The sequence below is a fragment of the Talpa occidentalis genome, unplaced genomic scaffold (assembly GCF_014898055.3).
Source record: "Talpa occidentalis isolate TD23 unplaced genomic scaffold, MPIMG_talOcc4v2.1 talOcc4.4, whole genome shotgun sequence".
Classification (NCBI taxonomy): Eukaryota; Metazoa; Chordata; class Mammalia; order Eulipotyphla; family Talpidae; genus Talpa; species Talpa occidentalis.
The window spans coordinates 60,036,267-60,053,957 of record NW_023604295.1 but is presented as its reverse complement, the minus strand read 5'-3'; the positions used below and the strand labels follow the sequence as shown (position 1 = coordinate 60,053,957).

Genomic DNA, 17,691 nt, shown 5'->3' with positions numbered 1-17,691 from the left:
GCTGCAGGCAGCTTCACAATCCAGTGCTCAACCTCTGGGCCACCGGGGAGGCCCCTGTCATTTTGAATTTAATGAACTGTTTCTTATCCTTTTTTCGGTGTAGGCTGGTGGGGCTTGGGGGGTTGATACAGAAGCAGTGGGAATGAGGTTATCTCTATGGAGGACAGCAAGCCTGTGTGGGGGAGATGATCAATAAAAGCAGAGGGGGCCTAAGGATGACATAATTGGGACAATGACCCAGGTCAAAGAAACCACTCGTATATTTATGAATTTCTATGATAAAACATTTAGCTCTCTTTTAAAGTACATAAATCTGACATTGATGATTGAATATTTGAAGAAATGATGTTTGCTGTGTATTTTCTTTCTTCCCAACTATACTGGCCTATATGAAGGCCATAAAATTAAGGCAGTATGAAACTTTGCTAAATTGTTGAGCTCATTTGTTTTTGCATAAGTTATTTCTCATGAGTGAATAAAGGCACTTTTGGACATGTTTACTTTTTCTCAGGTCACAGTGGTGCTATTTAAGAAATTACTTTTCTTGGTCACTAAGGGCCACCTCTATTCATCTGAAAAGGTTAATACAGCTGTTCAAAGTGTTCATGTTATTCCCAGAGAATAATTTATGCACTAAAATCTGTTTTATTTGGGAAATGACTAAATAGCCAAAAAAAAAAAAAAAAAGTAAATTGGAAAGTACCAATTAAAGTCAGGTAGAACAGGTAGTTCATAAGTGATTTTTAAAAATTTCCTTGCAAACTTCATTTATATGGATTGATTATATATCCCTAAACACCCCAATTAAATTTTTATTATTCCCTCCTTTCTACTTCAGAACTTCCTATCATTCTTTTTGGCTTTACTTTTCTCCTTGTCACTTTTCACAAACACACTCTATTTTACCTGTATTTTCTTCACATTTCCCTCACTAGAATATAAATTCTATGCAGATAAAAGTTTTTTCTAATTGTTGTAACTTAGCCCCTGGATGGTACCAGCCAAGTGTAGGCATTCAATAATTTTTGATAAATAAATGTAGTAATAAGTTGAGATAAGTCAAACTTACCAAGTAATTGCCAAATTTGATTTAGTGTTAAAAGGATTGTTGTCTGGAAGGCAACGCTACATAATAGTTGACAGTTTCTGGAGTCATTGTGCTTTGAATCTTGATTTTAATGCTGATTGTCTCCTTAGCCTTGGGCAAGTCGTTTAATATTTCTGTGCCTTAGTTTTCTTATCCTAGAATAAATAACATATCTCATTGCTTAAAAAATATGCATGAGATGCTTTAAAAAATTCTGGCATAAAACTCACTTGTACTATCATTGAATCAATTTGTGAAAAGAATGATATTTTTATGCACTCATTTCCTAATTGAGAGAGTCATGACAATTATGTAGATATTAAAAATATTTTGCCTGAATCATCTGACTCATTTAGTTCAAAGCATATTTTAAGCATACATTATTAATATAATTTACTTTCTGGAAATTAGCAGTACATTAATTTTATTTATTTGACAAACTCCAATTAAGTCAACCAGAGTGGCATAATAATTACAAAGGTCAAGCTTGGTTTTGAATTCTGTTCTGCCATTTACTAGGTCTGTAACCCTGGACAAGTCAATTAAAAACTTTGGACTTTAGTTTTCACATTTGTAACATGGGTAAAAATTAAATCCATGTTAACAGCTGAATATTAAACATAGCACACTGCCTGGAATATAATAGACCTCAAAAAAGGAGACATCAAAAAAAATAAACGGTATTTTTGACAGAACAACATGAATTTGTGTGAAATTCAGTAGGAACTGAGAAATTGTTTTTTCTGACTCTAAGTTCAATTCTAAACTAGAAATTCATATTTTGGAAGAAGTTTTTTAGAGAAATTTAATATGAGAAATATTGACATATTTGCTAGCAAAATCATCAAGCATATGACTTTTTTAGCATTGTTAAATATAAAACACAGATTCTGTTAGTACCAGATTAAGGGATATGAGCATAGTTTTTTTTTTAAATGAAGGAATAAGACATTTATTGTCTAAAGCATTTGTCTGTACATACATATACACAGATCTGTTTTTTTCTGGGAAACAGATGACAGAGGTGCATGCTCCATAAAAAGTGTACAACATGTTGGGGGATATTGTACAGAAGCCAGGTCAATTCTACCTACCAGAAGTCAACTGTCTCTCACAACACAAGGGTCCCACACTATTTTCTGTTGAATAGCATGATCTCTGACATGTACTTTCATAGAAGTCTTCTAAATTCTCAGCCTTCTGAGATGTACAGATGGTCTGTCTGAAAAATCTCTTTAGCCCATTAGAGTTGGTCTTTTTAAAATCAGTACTTCTGAATTCCTTAAAATTCAGCATGATGCATACAGTTGTCCTCTCCCTCCTGATCTCCATCAACTAAAATTTATGAAGGTGCTAAGTTAAGAAATAAACATGTCTGAAAATCTTGTTTATACCTATCTCTGAGGCCATTATTATCTAAGAATGTGTCACTAATATTTTGTAATATTGGCTGTTAGGCAGTTTTGTCCACCATTGTTGACACCAAAGAAGGGGTGTTGTCATTGTACCTATTGCTAAGATGGGAGATGCTTCTGCTTAGTTTCTGGAGTCACAATGGGACAGCAAACACCTCAGCTCATACCAGAATAGACCACCAAAATCAGGTTCTATTTTGTGTCATGATGTTCAACAAAGCTTTATTAGCCAGACCAGTCCTGCAGAGCACAGTTTAGAATTGAACCTGCCCATGGCCAAGGGCCCTTAGAAAACAGGTCATTATGCTTTGATGGGTATAAAGGGATTCAACATCATCACCAATGTCAGGCAATCCCATTTCAGAAAGTAACTTTAAGAACTGTGGCAAGTAGCAGCTGACAAGACTGCTACTGTGAGTTGAAACTTATGTTTTCATGTGTAATTGATATGATGGATATAGGGTTAAGGATGATAAAGGAAGTTTACAATATTATATAAATTGCAGGAGTGCAGCTCATACCGTGACATGTCACCAAACTTCTAATGCCATACACGCTATCAAATTAGACCCCTTCTAACTTTTCACCTCATCACCTTCCGTTTCCTCTTGGTAACCACCATTTTCCCCACAGAGTCTAAGAGTTATTATATTTGGTTAGTTATAGTCCACATATGAGATATATAGTCCACATGTCAGATATATAGTCCACATATATATAGATCACATCCAGTAACTGTTTGCTTTAGTGTGATCAAAGGGTGTCTAGGGACTCCCAAACATGTATGGCCTAAAAGGGATCTGGCTCTCTGTACATACAAGGCAAAGACAGGCCCTTAGCGTGAAAAGACTTTAATATTTGTAATTGGTAAACATAAAGAAGAAATGATGTTTTTCCCCATAAATCACCCAGAATTATCCATCCCCTAGTGGGTAAATGCCCAGTCAAACAGTGTTGGCTTGAAGTGGGGCCACTGAGGCTGAAAGCTTGCCACAAGTGTAAGGCGCCTTCTGGTGGGGAATCATAAGGGATGGTTTCTGAAACACATCCCGGAAAGCTGCAACTAAAAGAGGTCCCAAATCAAGAGAGCGGCTGCCATTGCCAGCCTCCCCACTTGTCTCTCACCCTTGTGTCTCTTCCATGTCTCTCCTGCATGCATTTCCTTCCATGTCTCATTCTAAGATGTGATCATGGTACAATATGGGCTGCAGGAACAAGAGGAACTCCCCTCTCAGCCCACCTGCCTTCTGCGTTTTATACTTCACCTGGCTGCTCAGTTCTACCCATAGTTAAGTGAGGTGGGGAACGTGGTACCTCCCCTAATAATTCACGTTCTGACTTATTTTGCTTAGCCTCCTTACCTCAAGTTCCATCCATTTTGTTACAAATAGCTAGATTTATCTTTTAAAAGAGTTGAGTATTATTGCATCAAACATATATACAACATCTTCTTAAACTACTCATCTGTTGATGGCCATTTATATTGCTTTCATGCTTTTGACTATTGTGAATACCGCTGCTATGAACATAGGAGTGCACATCTTTTTGAGTTAGTGTTTTCATAGTCATAGGATAAACTCATAGGAAAGACATCAGTAGATCATATGATATTTTTATTTTTAGCCTTTTAAGGAATTTGCACACTGTTTTCCACAATGGATGCACCATTCATTCCCAACAACACGTGAGAGTTCCTTTTTCTCCACACCCTCACCAGCACATGTTGTTTACAATCTGCTAGATACAAACCATTTCCACAAGTGTGCAGTGACATATCATTGTGATTTTGTTGGTATTTTCCCAAAATAAGTGGAGCTGAGCATGTTTTCATATGTCTGCTGGCCATATGGATGCTGAGACTTATTTTTCCTTCTCTGTACCTAGAGTAATAATTCTTTATATTTAGGAGGTCTACATCACTGTTTATATAGGCTCCCTCATCTAATTCTTATAAGGAATATGAATTATAAGGAATCATTGAACACCTTATTATAGGTAAATTATCTGCCACATAGTGTCTTCTTTGTGCATGTTGAACACTCAGTGCTAATTTTTTTCCCATTGGAAGATATAAAAGCTAGAAATTACTTCAAAATAACAAAAATAATCCACCAGCTAAAATTCCTGACTAAAACCTTAGGGCTGGTAGACATCTGTAGAATGGAAAATAGTGGTGATGGTGGTGAGGGTCTATAGTCTCTAATGCCTTCTGAGAATTAGGGGGACCCATCATGAGAAGGCAGTGGCAAGGCATGGAATAGGTGTGTGTGATGGGATGCACCAATCAGACCAAGCTGTTCCTTTTCCTAGTAGTTTTCCACAGACCCAAAAGAGCAGGACTGTTTTAGTCTCTTTGAAGTGTCTTGAGCTGCTTGACTTTTATATAATGCACTGTTCTAGGGGAATAGTGCTAACTAGACATACGACTCTTCTACCAAAACTCATTAGGTTTATCTGAGTAGTATGTTACAGCATGAAAGGAAGGAAGCTCCTGTTGAATTAATAATTTTTTCAGTCAATTTTTTGAGAGTAAACTCATCTCTTCCTTTCCCACATCCTCACTCAAGTGACTTCATTCACCATAAACTTGTTATACTCAAATGATGATTCAAAAGCAAAATGTGTTTCCTTCCTTTTGCTAAAACCTTGATTAATCATCTAAGATTTGATCTTTAAAAACATGTAAAATACCATTTTCCCCAAGCCCCAAACTTTAAAATGTACTGAATTATTTGAATAAACCATTTATAATTTTATTTTCTTTTTGCTGATTATGTATAGATACAAGCTACCAATGAACAGATTTCTTTCTCAGTTCACAAACTCTATGCTGACAATTAGTTGGTCACTTCTGACAGGTGTTTTAATTTTATCCAACCAATAAAAGGGAATCCAGGAAAAATAATATTAAACACCAAGGTGACTCGTATTTAAGTTTCAAAGTCAACTTCTGTCTATTTGTACAACCCACACTGTCATATTAAAAAAATCATGATGTTCTCCTAAGAATTCAGTGTTTTCATATATCTGTATCAGTCCTTACTAACCACCAATGAGTAATTATTAGACGAACTGTGAGTTATTTCAAGTACAGTATTTTCTGTTCTTCCTTTTGCATTATTCCTGTATTTCCTGAAAAAAAAAAAAAAGATACACAGACCCTTGATTTGAGACAGGGCAGTACTCTAGTAGAATTCCTTTCTTTGTTAAAGACAAATTTTTCCTGATGTTATGTGGTCATGCAGAATATTGAGAATCCTGTCAGATCAAGTATTAAGCAATAAGTCCCTCAATACATTTCATGTATTGATATTTTAAAGTATAGATTTGTCTCTGAATTGATCAGCCTGCCTAGTTACACTGCTCTAATCTGTCAGATACTTGGATCGATTTTCCCATTCATGAAAAAGAAATTTTCTTCTGCATACTTCATGACTTATGCTATAGCTCTTCACCAGAAAAGACTCACTTTGTCACCCTTAGCAAGCTGAAGCCAAAGAATAATCATAATATTGAAATAATGTAAGAAAATCTTTATCTTCATTGTTGATAATAATTTCTATAATTCTTAGACCTTTAATGACCTTGACTACATATATATATGGCCTATTTAAGAGTGTGCTGAGAGCAACCTCAATCTTTCCAGCAAATAAAAGTGAAGGCTGTTGACATCTACATGATAAGAAACTCTTTTCTAGGTTTTGCAATGGAACAAATATGGTTGCTGCTGCTTCTAATGATTAGAGTACTTCCGGGGTCTGCTCAGTTCAATAGCTACAACTGTGATGCCAACCTCCACAGTAGATTTCCTGGTAAGTACGAATCTAATCTTTTCTCTAATTGTATCTGGAAAGAGTGATCATATTTGAATAGTAAATCATTTAAATATATGTGGAAAGTGGGGGTTATCCCTCAACACTAAATGGGTATTAGCAAATGGCAAATGACAAAAGACCTTTTTCTGGAGTTGTAATTTATATCCACATTAACATACAAAGTGTTCATTATAGTTAATATTATTATAATGGCTGCTCAAAGATATGAAACTTACTGGCTAGTGAGTGATAAAATTGTGAGAGACTAATTTCATTCAAAATTTGCCTAATTGATGCCCTTTTTTTCTCATAAGTTTTTCCTCTTAAGTTTTAAACTGCCTTTATATGCTAATAGATTTATTTAGAAATAATACTTAAGAAAATGATTGTGAAATATTATGTAGCACTCAAAAAAAATCTTTTCAATGAAATGTTGGTCACCACCAAAGTACACAGGTCAGTTTTGGAATGTACCACACAGCAATCCATCAATATTGTTATAGAGATTTTGAGGTTTTACCATGTTGGTGGATATGTCTGACTGGTTCCTAAAATCTGCACTCAGGAGAAGTAATTCAATGTTTCACTTCAGTGTTCATCATTTTATATCAGTTAAAGTAATAGAACCACAGTACATTTACAAAATGAGGATTAGACCATCTGAAACTACTTATCCAAATCTATCCTGGAAACTGAAATACCTTCTGTCATGTTTTACATTCTTCAAATTTGCTAATACTCCTTTGTTTGAAGCATACCAGGGCAGGAACATACCTGCATAAAGCAATTAGTAGGTAGCTATATTGCTTATATGAGATTTCTAATTTATGTGAGAAGAGGTCATTTAACTTCTCCAAAATAGTGACCAGAGTGTGTAGGAATGTCTTCATGAGCCCAGATCTAGTATCCAAGTGCTTAGCAGGTTAAGAAAAATGTGATGAAGATAAAGAACATCTAAAGTTAAGTCTAGAAAAGTATTCTATGGGAGTGTTGTTAATGGTTTTGAATACCACAAATAGGGATTTTTAAAAATATTTTTTTATTATGGAAAATTTCAAATATATGCAGAAGTGGAGATTAGGAAAAAAGCTCTCATACTGATAATTTAGCCTCACCAATTATCAACACATAAATTTTGCTTCATATCTCCCCATCTAATCTCCCCCATCTTTGGAATATTTTATAGCAAGTTCATTATTCATGCTTCATAGTGTATATCTAATGGAAAAGGATGATTAAAAATCATATTTCATATATGCATCTAACAAAATTAATAGTGTTTCCCTAGTATCATTAAACACTCAGTCAAGTTGCCTCTAAAACATCCACATGGTGCATATGTTGACATATGTCTTAAGTCTGTTTGAATTTATGACAGATCCTCTGTGTTGTTTGCCTAAAGTTACTGTTTATCTCTTGAAGTGATTTGGTCATTTGTTTTATAGAATTCTGATTCTCTGGATCTGATTAACCACAACTCTGATGTGTCATTTACCATGTTCCTCTTTTCCTGTAAACTAATCAGAAGTAGACGTTTGAGTAAATTCAGGCTCACTTGTTTTTGCAAGGATGTTTTATGTGTTAATTGTGTTATTTGTTTTTATGTCATAGCAATGAAGAGTCACTGAGTCTTTTTAGACATGCCTTTCTTAGGTTTTGAGGTGGTCACATTTTACTTCAGAATGCAGACACTGGGAAAATCATGAAAGATTGAACTGAGATAGAAGAAACTAACAGCAGAAAGAAATATGAAGGCAGTGACAGTGGGAGCAATAGAAGGTGACAGCTATTAACAGAGATTTTTGTGGTGGACTCAACAAAACTTGAAAACTTATATGATTTGGGACATGAGAGAAAGGGAAATGATAATTATGTTTTTTCAGGATATTTTGGCCATAGATAACTATTGATACTGTTAACTGACACCAAAAGTATAGCACACTTTCATGTGTTAGAAAGGGAGTTTGAGTTTGGAAATAATGAGTTTAGGAACTTGGAGAATTTTTGGTAGCAACCTGGTAGTAGGAAACATGCAATCCAGGTAGCTAGGTGAAACTGAGTCCCTGCGCAGTGAGTGAGCCATGAATGGGGTATAGGAACATGAGAGGTATGCAAATAGACTATTGATATAACTGTGCAGGGAAAGGAGAAAGAGGATTATCAAGTCAACAATTTAAATAAAAAAAGAGGATTTTGCTAAGAGGTTAGGGTCATCTGAGTAAAGGGAAAGTTGTCAAAGACTGGGGAACTCTAATAATGAAGTAAGTGATGTGATGAGGAAAGAAACTATAGAAGACATCTAAGGTACAGGTGGAGGAGTTAACCATGCAAAAGTGTTAGCAGTTTCTTTGATTCAGAAAAGAAAGAAGACAAAAGACACTGACAGAAAAATTGAAAGATGCTAATTGTATTCTCCTCTGTGATGTAGGAGGGAGTGTTGTTCAGTAGAGTGAGAGGTCTGAGACCTGGCCAGGGCCTTGGAAGAGTGTCCAGCTTTACCCTGCTATGGATAGTAAAAGAAGTTCAAAATATAAACAGATTCTTTGGCAGAGAGGAATTAGTTGGTGTTGGAGTTATATTGGGCTGTTGGAAGAGTCATGATGTATTTTTTTCCATTTTCTATGCAAAAATGCATCATGACTTTTCCGACAACCACAGTATATTTATAATATGATACCGAGATTCTTCAATGTGGACATACACATGCACACAAACAATTACAATTTAAAATCTATATTAAAAATATAAAATTCAGATTTCAAAAATATCTTAAAGAATTTTAATTCAGAAGTCCCAAAGAGGTTTTAAGTTTATATGGTTATTATTTTCATGCAAGCACAGTTTTTGTGGGTTGTTTGCAAATGATGACCAGAGGGAGCAAATAAAGTCAAAGGTTAATTGCTCTGCCTCCTCTTGACTTATGGCTTCTCTTCCACATCAGGATCACTCTTGATGTCATCAAGAGTTCCACAGCTGCTCAAATACAAGCAATGGGATAGAATGAGAATGAGTCTGCAAAGGAGAGGCCTATCTAAATGCAAAGTAATGTTAATAATGATGAGAGTAATCATCTCACCCTATCTGACCTTTTCTGTTTCATGGCATTAGAACTATTTTCTTTAATTTCCATGGCATTTATCCTTGGGCCAAGAGAACCACAGTAGTCTAATGCGTTTTAAATTTAAAGGGATACCTCTTTATTTTAAAAGTATTCACACTTGGCTATTCAAGCTGTTAAATGAGTAAAGTCTCAAGGATAAACAAAGAGTTTATTAGAAAATCAAAGTGAGGATTTGAACCCAGGAAGCACTACAACAAATTTTACTATGTGAGCGCTGGATCAATTAACAAGTTTGAATTTAGCTTTTATAGGTAGAAAAGGTAAGTCACTGACATTAGGAATGTGGTTATTCTTGATAGGAGGGGCTTCTTTTCTAAATTGTCCTGATCTGAAAATATGCTGATGCCAGAGGAAGGCAACAAGATTTAATTTTTTTTCTTTTTTTCTTTTTTTTTGTGGGACCCTCGCTGGCAGCCGTGGAACGAACTGGTGCTGCAGAGGCTGAGGGCAGCCTCGCAGTCCAGCGCTCAATCGCTGTGCCACCACCAGGGGAGGCCCAATTTTTTTTCTTGCTAATGAATGTACTATGGCAATGCAAAGGCTGGGTGGGTGCCCATTGTTAAATCGCTGTTTATCTGAAAAGACTAACTTTATCTTCAAGCAGCAGATTGCTGCATACAGGATAAAGCCTGTGAACATGACTTTGCTCTCTTGCCTGCTAGACCAGTTGCAGGATCCCCAGAAAATTTTACAGTATGTTTACAAAGCTATAGCATGGAAGCATGGAAGAGACTGACCTGCTGAAATAGTAGTTATGCTCTCTCAGAATAAAACTCAAAGGACAGTTGACTTTTAGAGCATTAAAGAATGATTTGGCCAGAATGAAACATACAGGTAAATGCATTTAGCCTTTGTGATTAATGGATACTCTTAAATGAAAAATAAAGTCTCAAGAATAGTTAGACAAAGAGATTAAGATAATCAAAGTGAGGATTCAACCCAGAAGTAGCCCAACAGATTTTAATCAGTGAGAAATGTTGGAAAAAGCCTAACTTTGTATTAGTTTGTATGGGCAGAAACAGTGAGTCAGCAACACCAGCAACAAATGCTCTTGTTAACAGGAGCTTGCAACTCCAAATTTCCTGTCCAAATGTTATAGGACAGGAAGAGGGGCAGCCCAAAAACCCCCGCAAACCTGCCTATTCTAAATGGGTTCTGCCATCCGCCGCATCAACACAAAACATAGGAGACTTTAATGGGAAGGAACTTTAATAAAACTAGGAAACAATACAGGTAAGGCAAAGAGTCTAGTTTCTAAATGAAGCACCCAAAGTTACCCATCCCCTCGTGGGTAAAAGGCCATCCATATGGGAATGGCGCAGAGCAAGGCCCCAAAGCCTGCCACAAGTCTAAAGCATCTTCCAGTGGGGACCCACAGAAAAGGGTCAGAAACAACCAGACAAGCCCGGAAGGAAAAGAGCAAAATCAACATCAAGATAAAAGCTGCCATTGTCACCTCCCCACGGGTCTCACCCACATCTGTGTCACCCAGTCCACGACCAAAAGACAAGCGCAGTTTCTTCACGTGTTTCTAGGCTCCATGTGCCTCTTCCAGGTCTCCTTCTGGCTCCATCCTGCTTCCTTCCTCAGTCTCTTCTGTAGCTTCCCTCTTCCTGCTCAGCTCCACCCTCCCTTGGGTGGGGCAGGGAACCTCCCCCTTTCCTGGGGACCACCCTGTTACACAAAGACTTGCCAGTGGTAGAAGAAAGCAATGGAGGCTCCAATCTCCTATTCTTAGAAGAATGCCCTGCAGAGACAGGAAAGGCAGGACATACTTGTTAAATCTTTTCCCAGCTCTTTGGTAATTAGTGGGGATTTAAACACTTGAAAGACTGGTTTACCTGCAGGCATCAGAGTTTTCCATACAAGAAGGAGCCTAGGAAGATGGCTTGTGAATTTCCCCATCCAGATCACAACCCCAGAAAATTTTACATGACATTTACAATACCTTCTGGAATTAGTCCCTTTTTTTTTAAGTTCCATTTCTAGCTTCAATCTTTCTTATTTTTTAAATTTTTTAAATTCATATCTTTTACATCATTGTGTAGTCCCCATAAAATTCTAACCACCAGTTCACCTGTGAACCATCAGCATAGTCTCTTGTACTCTTCTGGCCCCTGTTTTGATCCCATTTCCTTCCCCTCCCTCGCATAATGTCTCTGATTTATGGTTGCCTGCTAATTTTGTTGTTTTATTATTATTGTTGTTGTTATTATTGTTAATTTTTTCCTGACCCCTTACTTGACTCCCCTATATTCCTACTATAAGTGAAAACATTCGATATTTTTCTTTTTCCCTCTGTCTTATTTCACTGAACACCATCCCTTCTAGCTCCATCCATGTTGCTGCAAATAGCATGAGGTTATCTTTTTTGATTGCTGAGTATTTGGAATTAGTCCCTTTTTTTGGGAAGGTGGCAGTATATAAATACCTTCTGGAATTAGGCACCTCCCCTTTTATTATATAAGGATTAGCTTAATCTTTCAGGCCTCTAAAAAAGTCTTCAGCATATACTGTGCAAAAATGAAAAATGATGTAAGAATTTTATAAAATAAAATGTTTTAAAAAATAAAATAAAAAAATAAAAAAAATCTTCACTGGCAAATATACAATCAAGGATAAATTAGGCTTATGGCACCAGAAATTTTGTGACCTCAGACTGCTTAATGGCGACTAGTCAGATAAAGGAAATTGAATGTAAGTCAATGTTATATAACATGCCATCTGTGTGAAATAGCACTAATAGGGAAGAAAACAATAGGCTACATTTATTAAGTTCTTGGCAAATTGCATATTTCTCTCTCTTATTCCTTCCAACACACCTACAAAGCCTTTTTAAATCTTCATTTTGCTGGGGGGAAAGGATGCCCTGAACAAAGTCCTCAAACACAGGTTTTATGGACTCCACCCCCACTACAGACCAAAGAAATTCAAGACACCAAGAACTACAAATCCCATAATAGCATCACTGAAGGGAGGGTTGCTGAGAACTGAGGGTGCACTTGAGCAGCCAGGTATATACATACATACATACATACATACATACATACATACATACATACATATATATATATATATAGAGAGAGAGAGAGAGAGAGAATCACAATTGAAATTACTGCGTTAAAGTACCATATAGTAAGAAAAAATCTGATGAAAGGGAAACAGGACCTGCATGACTAAGGAAACCTTTTTCAATGACACCTATTAGTATATCAATCAAATAGAGCATCACTGATTTAATCAATAGAATTCAGAGGTGGGTCAAGCAAAAGGAAATATCTAATCTTGTGTTAGACTTTGCCCAATCATTGCATTGTTCAGTGCCAAAGGACAAAGCAAGAGTAAAGATAGGGAAACTCAACAGAGGTCAGATAAAGTCAAAGTTAACTAACTTTTGAAAGCTAACCAGCGAACTTGCACATCCAGAGATTGTGGGGCAAAGGTGAGAACAAAGTGGGGAGGAAGCAGGATGGACTGTGGGGGTGGGCTATGGTGCTTCAGTGCTGGTGCCCTACAGTAACTATACCCAGTGTAGTTACTACTCCTAAAAATGAAACCCAATGGTACCTCAATAAAAAAAATTTCAACAATGACAACAAAAAGTGTAATTTGCCAATGAATATATCCTGGCCCTCTTGTAGATAAGAAAAGCCAATTTTTCTGCCTCCCCATGGAGGAATAGTGTTTTGCTCTCCAGGTTGTTGGGAGGGTAACTGCAGTTACTGGATCAGATGAGGTAGAAGACCTGATGCAGCCAGTGATTGCAAATCACATCCCGATTAATCTCCAATGATAAAGGGCAGTGGAGAGAAGAGCAATTAGTCAGCAAGTTTAGTAACTGAATAATTCAGAGTCCATGCCCTTCTTTTTTTAACAACAAAGTACTTTATTGCATGAATTTTCACTTTGCTTGAGTAAGTAAAAAAGTAAAACCCATGTGCTTTTTTTTTTTTTTTCCTGCCTGGAAAAGATGAACAAACTTCTGATACCAAAGGATGTGGAACAACAAGTATGAATATGTCTGCAGTTTGCTTCAGACAGCATATGAATTTCCTATAGCTCTGGAAACAACAGCTTGCATTTGCTAACAAGAAACAGACATGAAAAACTGGGATGGAAGGAACCTGTACAGTGTAGAGAGGAAGCCTGAATTTCTAATCACTTTAAATTCTTCATCAGCTGCTGCTATTTTGTGTAGATAAAATATCAAACCCCCTTTAGAACTTCTTGTTCTTTTAGTACTAAAATCGCACATTGTTTAAAAACTTAAGAGGAAAAGTAGCGACAAAATGAGTTGAAACAATGCATATTACATCTGCAAGCAATTGCAAGTTTAGGTAGTATCAAATATCACTGCTCTAATTTTACAGAGATAGAAATGGAAATAACATATAAATTACTTTTATGATCTGTTAAGATGGTATGGTTTTTGGAATATCTGTTTGCGTTCAGGAAGTAAATTATTTCCAGATGAGATTTCTATGGCCCTACAAAGCTATACACTCTTTAGTATCAGAAAGAGGATCTCCCTACTATATCATATCATACTATCAATTTTTTTTAAAGATTTATTTATTAATGAATACGAGAACTGGGGTACAGGCCAGAGGTGTGGGGGTGAGAGGATTCACCAGAGACAGAGTGGGGAACAGAACAGGCAGATTGACTGAAATACACTGCTGAGGGGAGCAGTGGGCGAGACAGGAGAGGTCTGCTGCGCCATGTGGGTTGCTCCCTGGCCGGGGATCAAACTCGTGCTACAGTGGCTGCGGAAAGCTTCATAGGTTGGATCTTAACCCCTTGCGCCTCCAGGGAGGCCCTCATACTATCAATTTTAAATCAGTGCTGAAATGGAACACACCTAAGGGACTGGGAATGAGCCAGTTGGTAAGTCCTCACCTGAGCACTTCAAAATGCAGGACAGGACCCACAAGCAGAAAAGAAAATAATGTATTTACACAGGAAGGGAGGAAAAGTGAGAGCAGAGGAGAGTAGAGAAAGATTGTTTCTGCCCAGCCTAGACCATGGTCAAGCAGAAGCCATATGAGGAAGCCAGCCTGCCTGTGCTGCCTGCCCCACTCCACCAGCTGGCCCAGCAAGCCCTGTTCAGGAAGTCAGAGTAGAGCTCTGGGTCTTGCTGTTCTCTTATGCTACTTTTAAGTGCATATAAGCCAGCCCCTGGATACAGAAGCAGGCATCCACACAGGAGTACCCATGTGTGAACTGTGGAGACGTCCTTGTGTTCACAAGCCTCATCTGCTCTACCCTCATGTCTTCTCTAGTCGTTGTGGAGAGTGGCCAGGGCAGAGGAACCCTTAGAAGTGGACTCTTCCATTTAGCCAACTGCGGTGGTTTGTGGAATGGGCACACAAGGGGAGGTCAAAATCTGAGTATTTCCAGTTTTGTTTCACATTGTCACCTGAGCACTAGAGTTGACTTGTTTGGGCTCAGTCTCCCAAAGGCTGTTTCATAAGCTCTCTTCACTCTAAACTAGTTAATTCCTCAGATAAGAGAGTTAGACAAACGCATTCATTCCCTTCATGATTTCATGATTCCTCTGTCTCCTGGCCCTCTTTCATCCAAAATGCTCCCTCTTGTAACAATGTAAATCACACGAATTTGGTGGGAGTGCTTCATCCTGCTAGACAAATACACCAAGGGGTTAGCTCCTCCCCAGTCAAAATAGATAGTTGTAACTACACAGATCAATTAAGAGATTTGTAACATTGCCAGCTCCTGAGCACATGTACGAATGTACAAATCAGGCCCTTTCCCAGATCTACTGAGTCCCAATCTGCATTAGTGATAAGCTTGCACAGTGAGGTGTAGGAAGTGCTGGGTGGAGCGTGGGATGCATGTCTTGCTAGCTTTGTGTGGTTGTATAACCACAGAGTTTATGCCAACCTCAGCCCTCTGTCATGCACTTGATAGCTGGTAATGACAAAAGGGATCAGCAAATCTATCACTGTTAAAGGGAAGTGATTAAAAAAATTCCTTATTAATTGTGAGGTGAGATAGTCAATAAGACTAATGAATTCAAAAGGTTAAATGCAAACAGATAGCAAAAAATCCATTAATTTCGTTTTATTTTAATAGGTTGAATTTTCTCAAGTGGAAGTCAGAAAATCTCTGACTTGAGTGATTTTGATGTTCATTTAAAACTGAAAACAGGAATCATCTCAGTGTTGGCAGAAGAATGATAGGAAATAGGAATTCTAGATGAATAGTAGAGACAAAACCATCTCAATGGTGCACATATTTTCTTTGTGAATCTTGAAATTTGATATTAAAAAATAGAAATTATACATGGTGTTAGTGAAATTTTACTTAAGTATATTTTTAATAAACATTTCCAGCGAGTGAGGCACTTTGAGAAAACAGAGCTTTCAATCTAAAGGAAAAGCATATATCAACTCTCATACATAATGTAAGCAATGTTGTAAGCTCACAAAGTGAAATAGGATAGAAGAGAAGAGAATGGTTATATTCCAGGGAAAGTCTTATTAAATATTTTAGATATTATTTTTCCTATTTTCTTTCTCTTCTCACCTGAAATTGTGACAGGCTATTTCAGAATGTTCTCATGGGTATTTCATCTACTAATATTGTTTATAATTAAAATATAGAGTATTTGGTAATTCTCAAAGTTGTGTTTCTCACTGTTTCTATCCTTCATATCCTAGACATATATTTCAACTACCTATTCTACATTTTTGCTTTAATGTCCTAGATGTACCTCAGTCTCTCAAAATCTGAGTTTATCATCATTTTGTCTCTTGAATTTCTTATAACATGGAATAATTCACTCACTGAAACTATTAACCTGAATATCAGTCTGCTATCCCCTTCTCTGCATATCACCATCTAATCAATCTTGTAAAATTTAATATGTTAGCACTACTTCATTTCATCCCAGCTATCCCTTCCAAACAACTTCACCCTACCAAGAATTCTGTCATTTCATTATCAGCCTGTCTTGTTATTATCTGCTTTTCAACTCTGTCTCCTTTACTCAACTATGGAAGGAGTTTAAAGGAGTTTTGTTAATGACCTTATCTTTAGAGTCTAGCACAAAGACTGATACAACATATGTAAATGAATTTTCAAATACTTTATTGATATGATGTGCCATGTATGTTAGGTCTTGAAAATAAATAGGACCAACAGCCTTCAGCTTGTATACAATTGATGGCACTGATTTTGTGTGTTCAACTCTTAGTTATCCACTATCCTTTTTATTATAGGCTGTCTACCAGAAATGCTTTTCATATAGATTTTTATTTTTTTTTTCTGGTCAATGATAAAGGAATATTTTGAGCAACTGTACTGCTATGCTACCACCAATCTATAGCCCAATTTGGTGGTGTTGCTGTTTGTTTGTATTGTATACTATGTGCATGCGAATTATTTGAATAATTACACTGATATGTGTCCAAATTATTTCAGGAAATAGTTAAAAAATTTTAAACATTCTGAGTTAGTGAAAAGAAATGTAGGTCTCAAACTGAACAGTCTGAAATGATATGAAAATCATTCAGTCTATCAAAAGCTAAGAATATTTGGCTTCATCTGGATGTATTGGATTTAGACAAGTTGAATATGGAATTGTTGAGAATAAAAACAGTTAGAATATACTTGTTAAATATGAGAATGAATTGCTATAAATATATTGTCAGTAATTAAAAGGGAAAAGTGTCACTAGGTGTTGTAGGAATGTAACTTTATTGAAAAAGTAGAGTCCCTTCTTTACTCTCATTTTATATGGTAACCATATTTTGTGAACCCCAAACCCTGACTTGTGAACCCCAAGTTAAGACATATTTTTATACATGGTGAGATAGATGGTTGACAATGTGACAGCCTATTTAGAATTTGCATAATTTTAGAAAATCTGAAACAGATAAACCCAATGCCTGATTGATAGGTAATTGGAATACATAACATTTCCTTTTTTCTTTATCTGATTTCAACTGAAGACTGGATTTTTTTATTCTTAGGAAAAACTTCGCTTGGTTAAAATATCAGGAAAAAGGGCCTCCCTGGTGGCACAAGGGGTTAAAACACAGCACTGTGAAGCTATCCGTAGCCACTGTAGCACGTGTTTGATCCCCGGCCAGGGAGGTGACCCACATGGCCCAGCAGACCTTTCCTGATTCACCCACTGCTCCTCTCAGCAGTGTATTTTGGTCATTCTGCTTGTTCTGTTCCCCACTCTGTCTCTGGTGAATTCTCTCACCCTCCACACCTCTGGCC

The 17,691-nt window shown here is 36.9% G+C and overlaps 1 protein-coding gene across 19 annotated transcripts in view; it reads left to right on the top strand.

Moving 5' to 3' along the window:
* The window catches only part of ZPLD1 (zona pellucida like domain containing 1), a 290,118-nt gene that overhangs the window by 232,383 nt on the left and 40,044 nt on the right, over nt 1–17,691 (top strand). For all 19 annotated transcript variants that reach the window (XM_054700638.1, XM_054700641.1, XM_054700645.1 and 16 more), the window contains one exon: nt 6,201–6,314. In XM_054700638.1, coding sequence (XP_054556613.1) covers nt 6,201–6,314 — 114 coding nt within the window. The remainder of the gene's footprint in view (nt 1–6,200; nt 6,315–17,691) is intronic.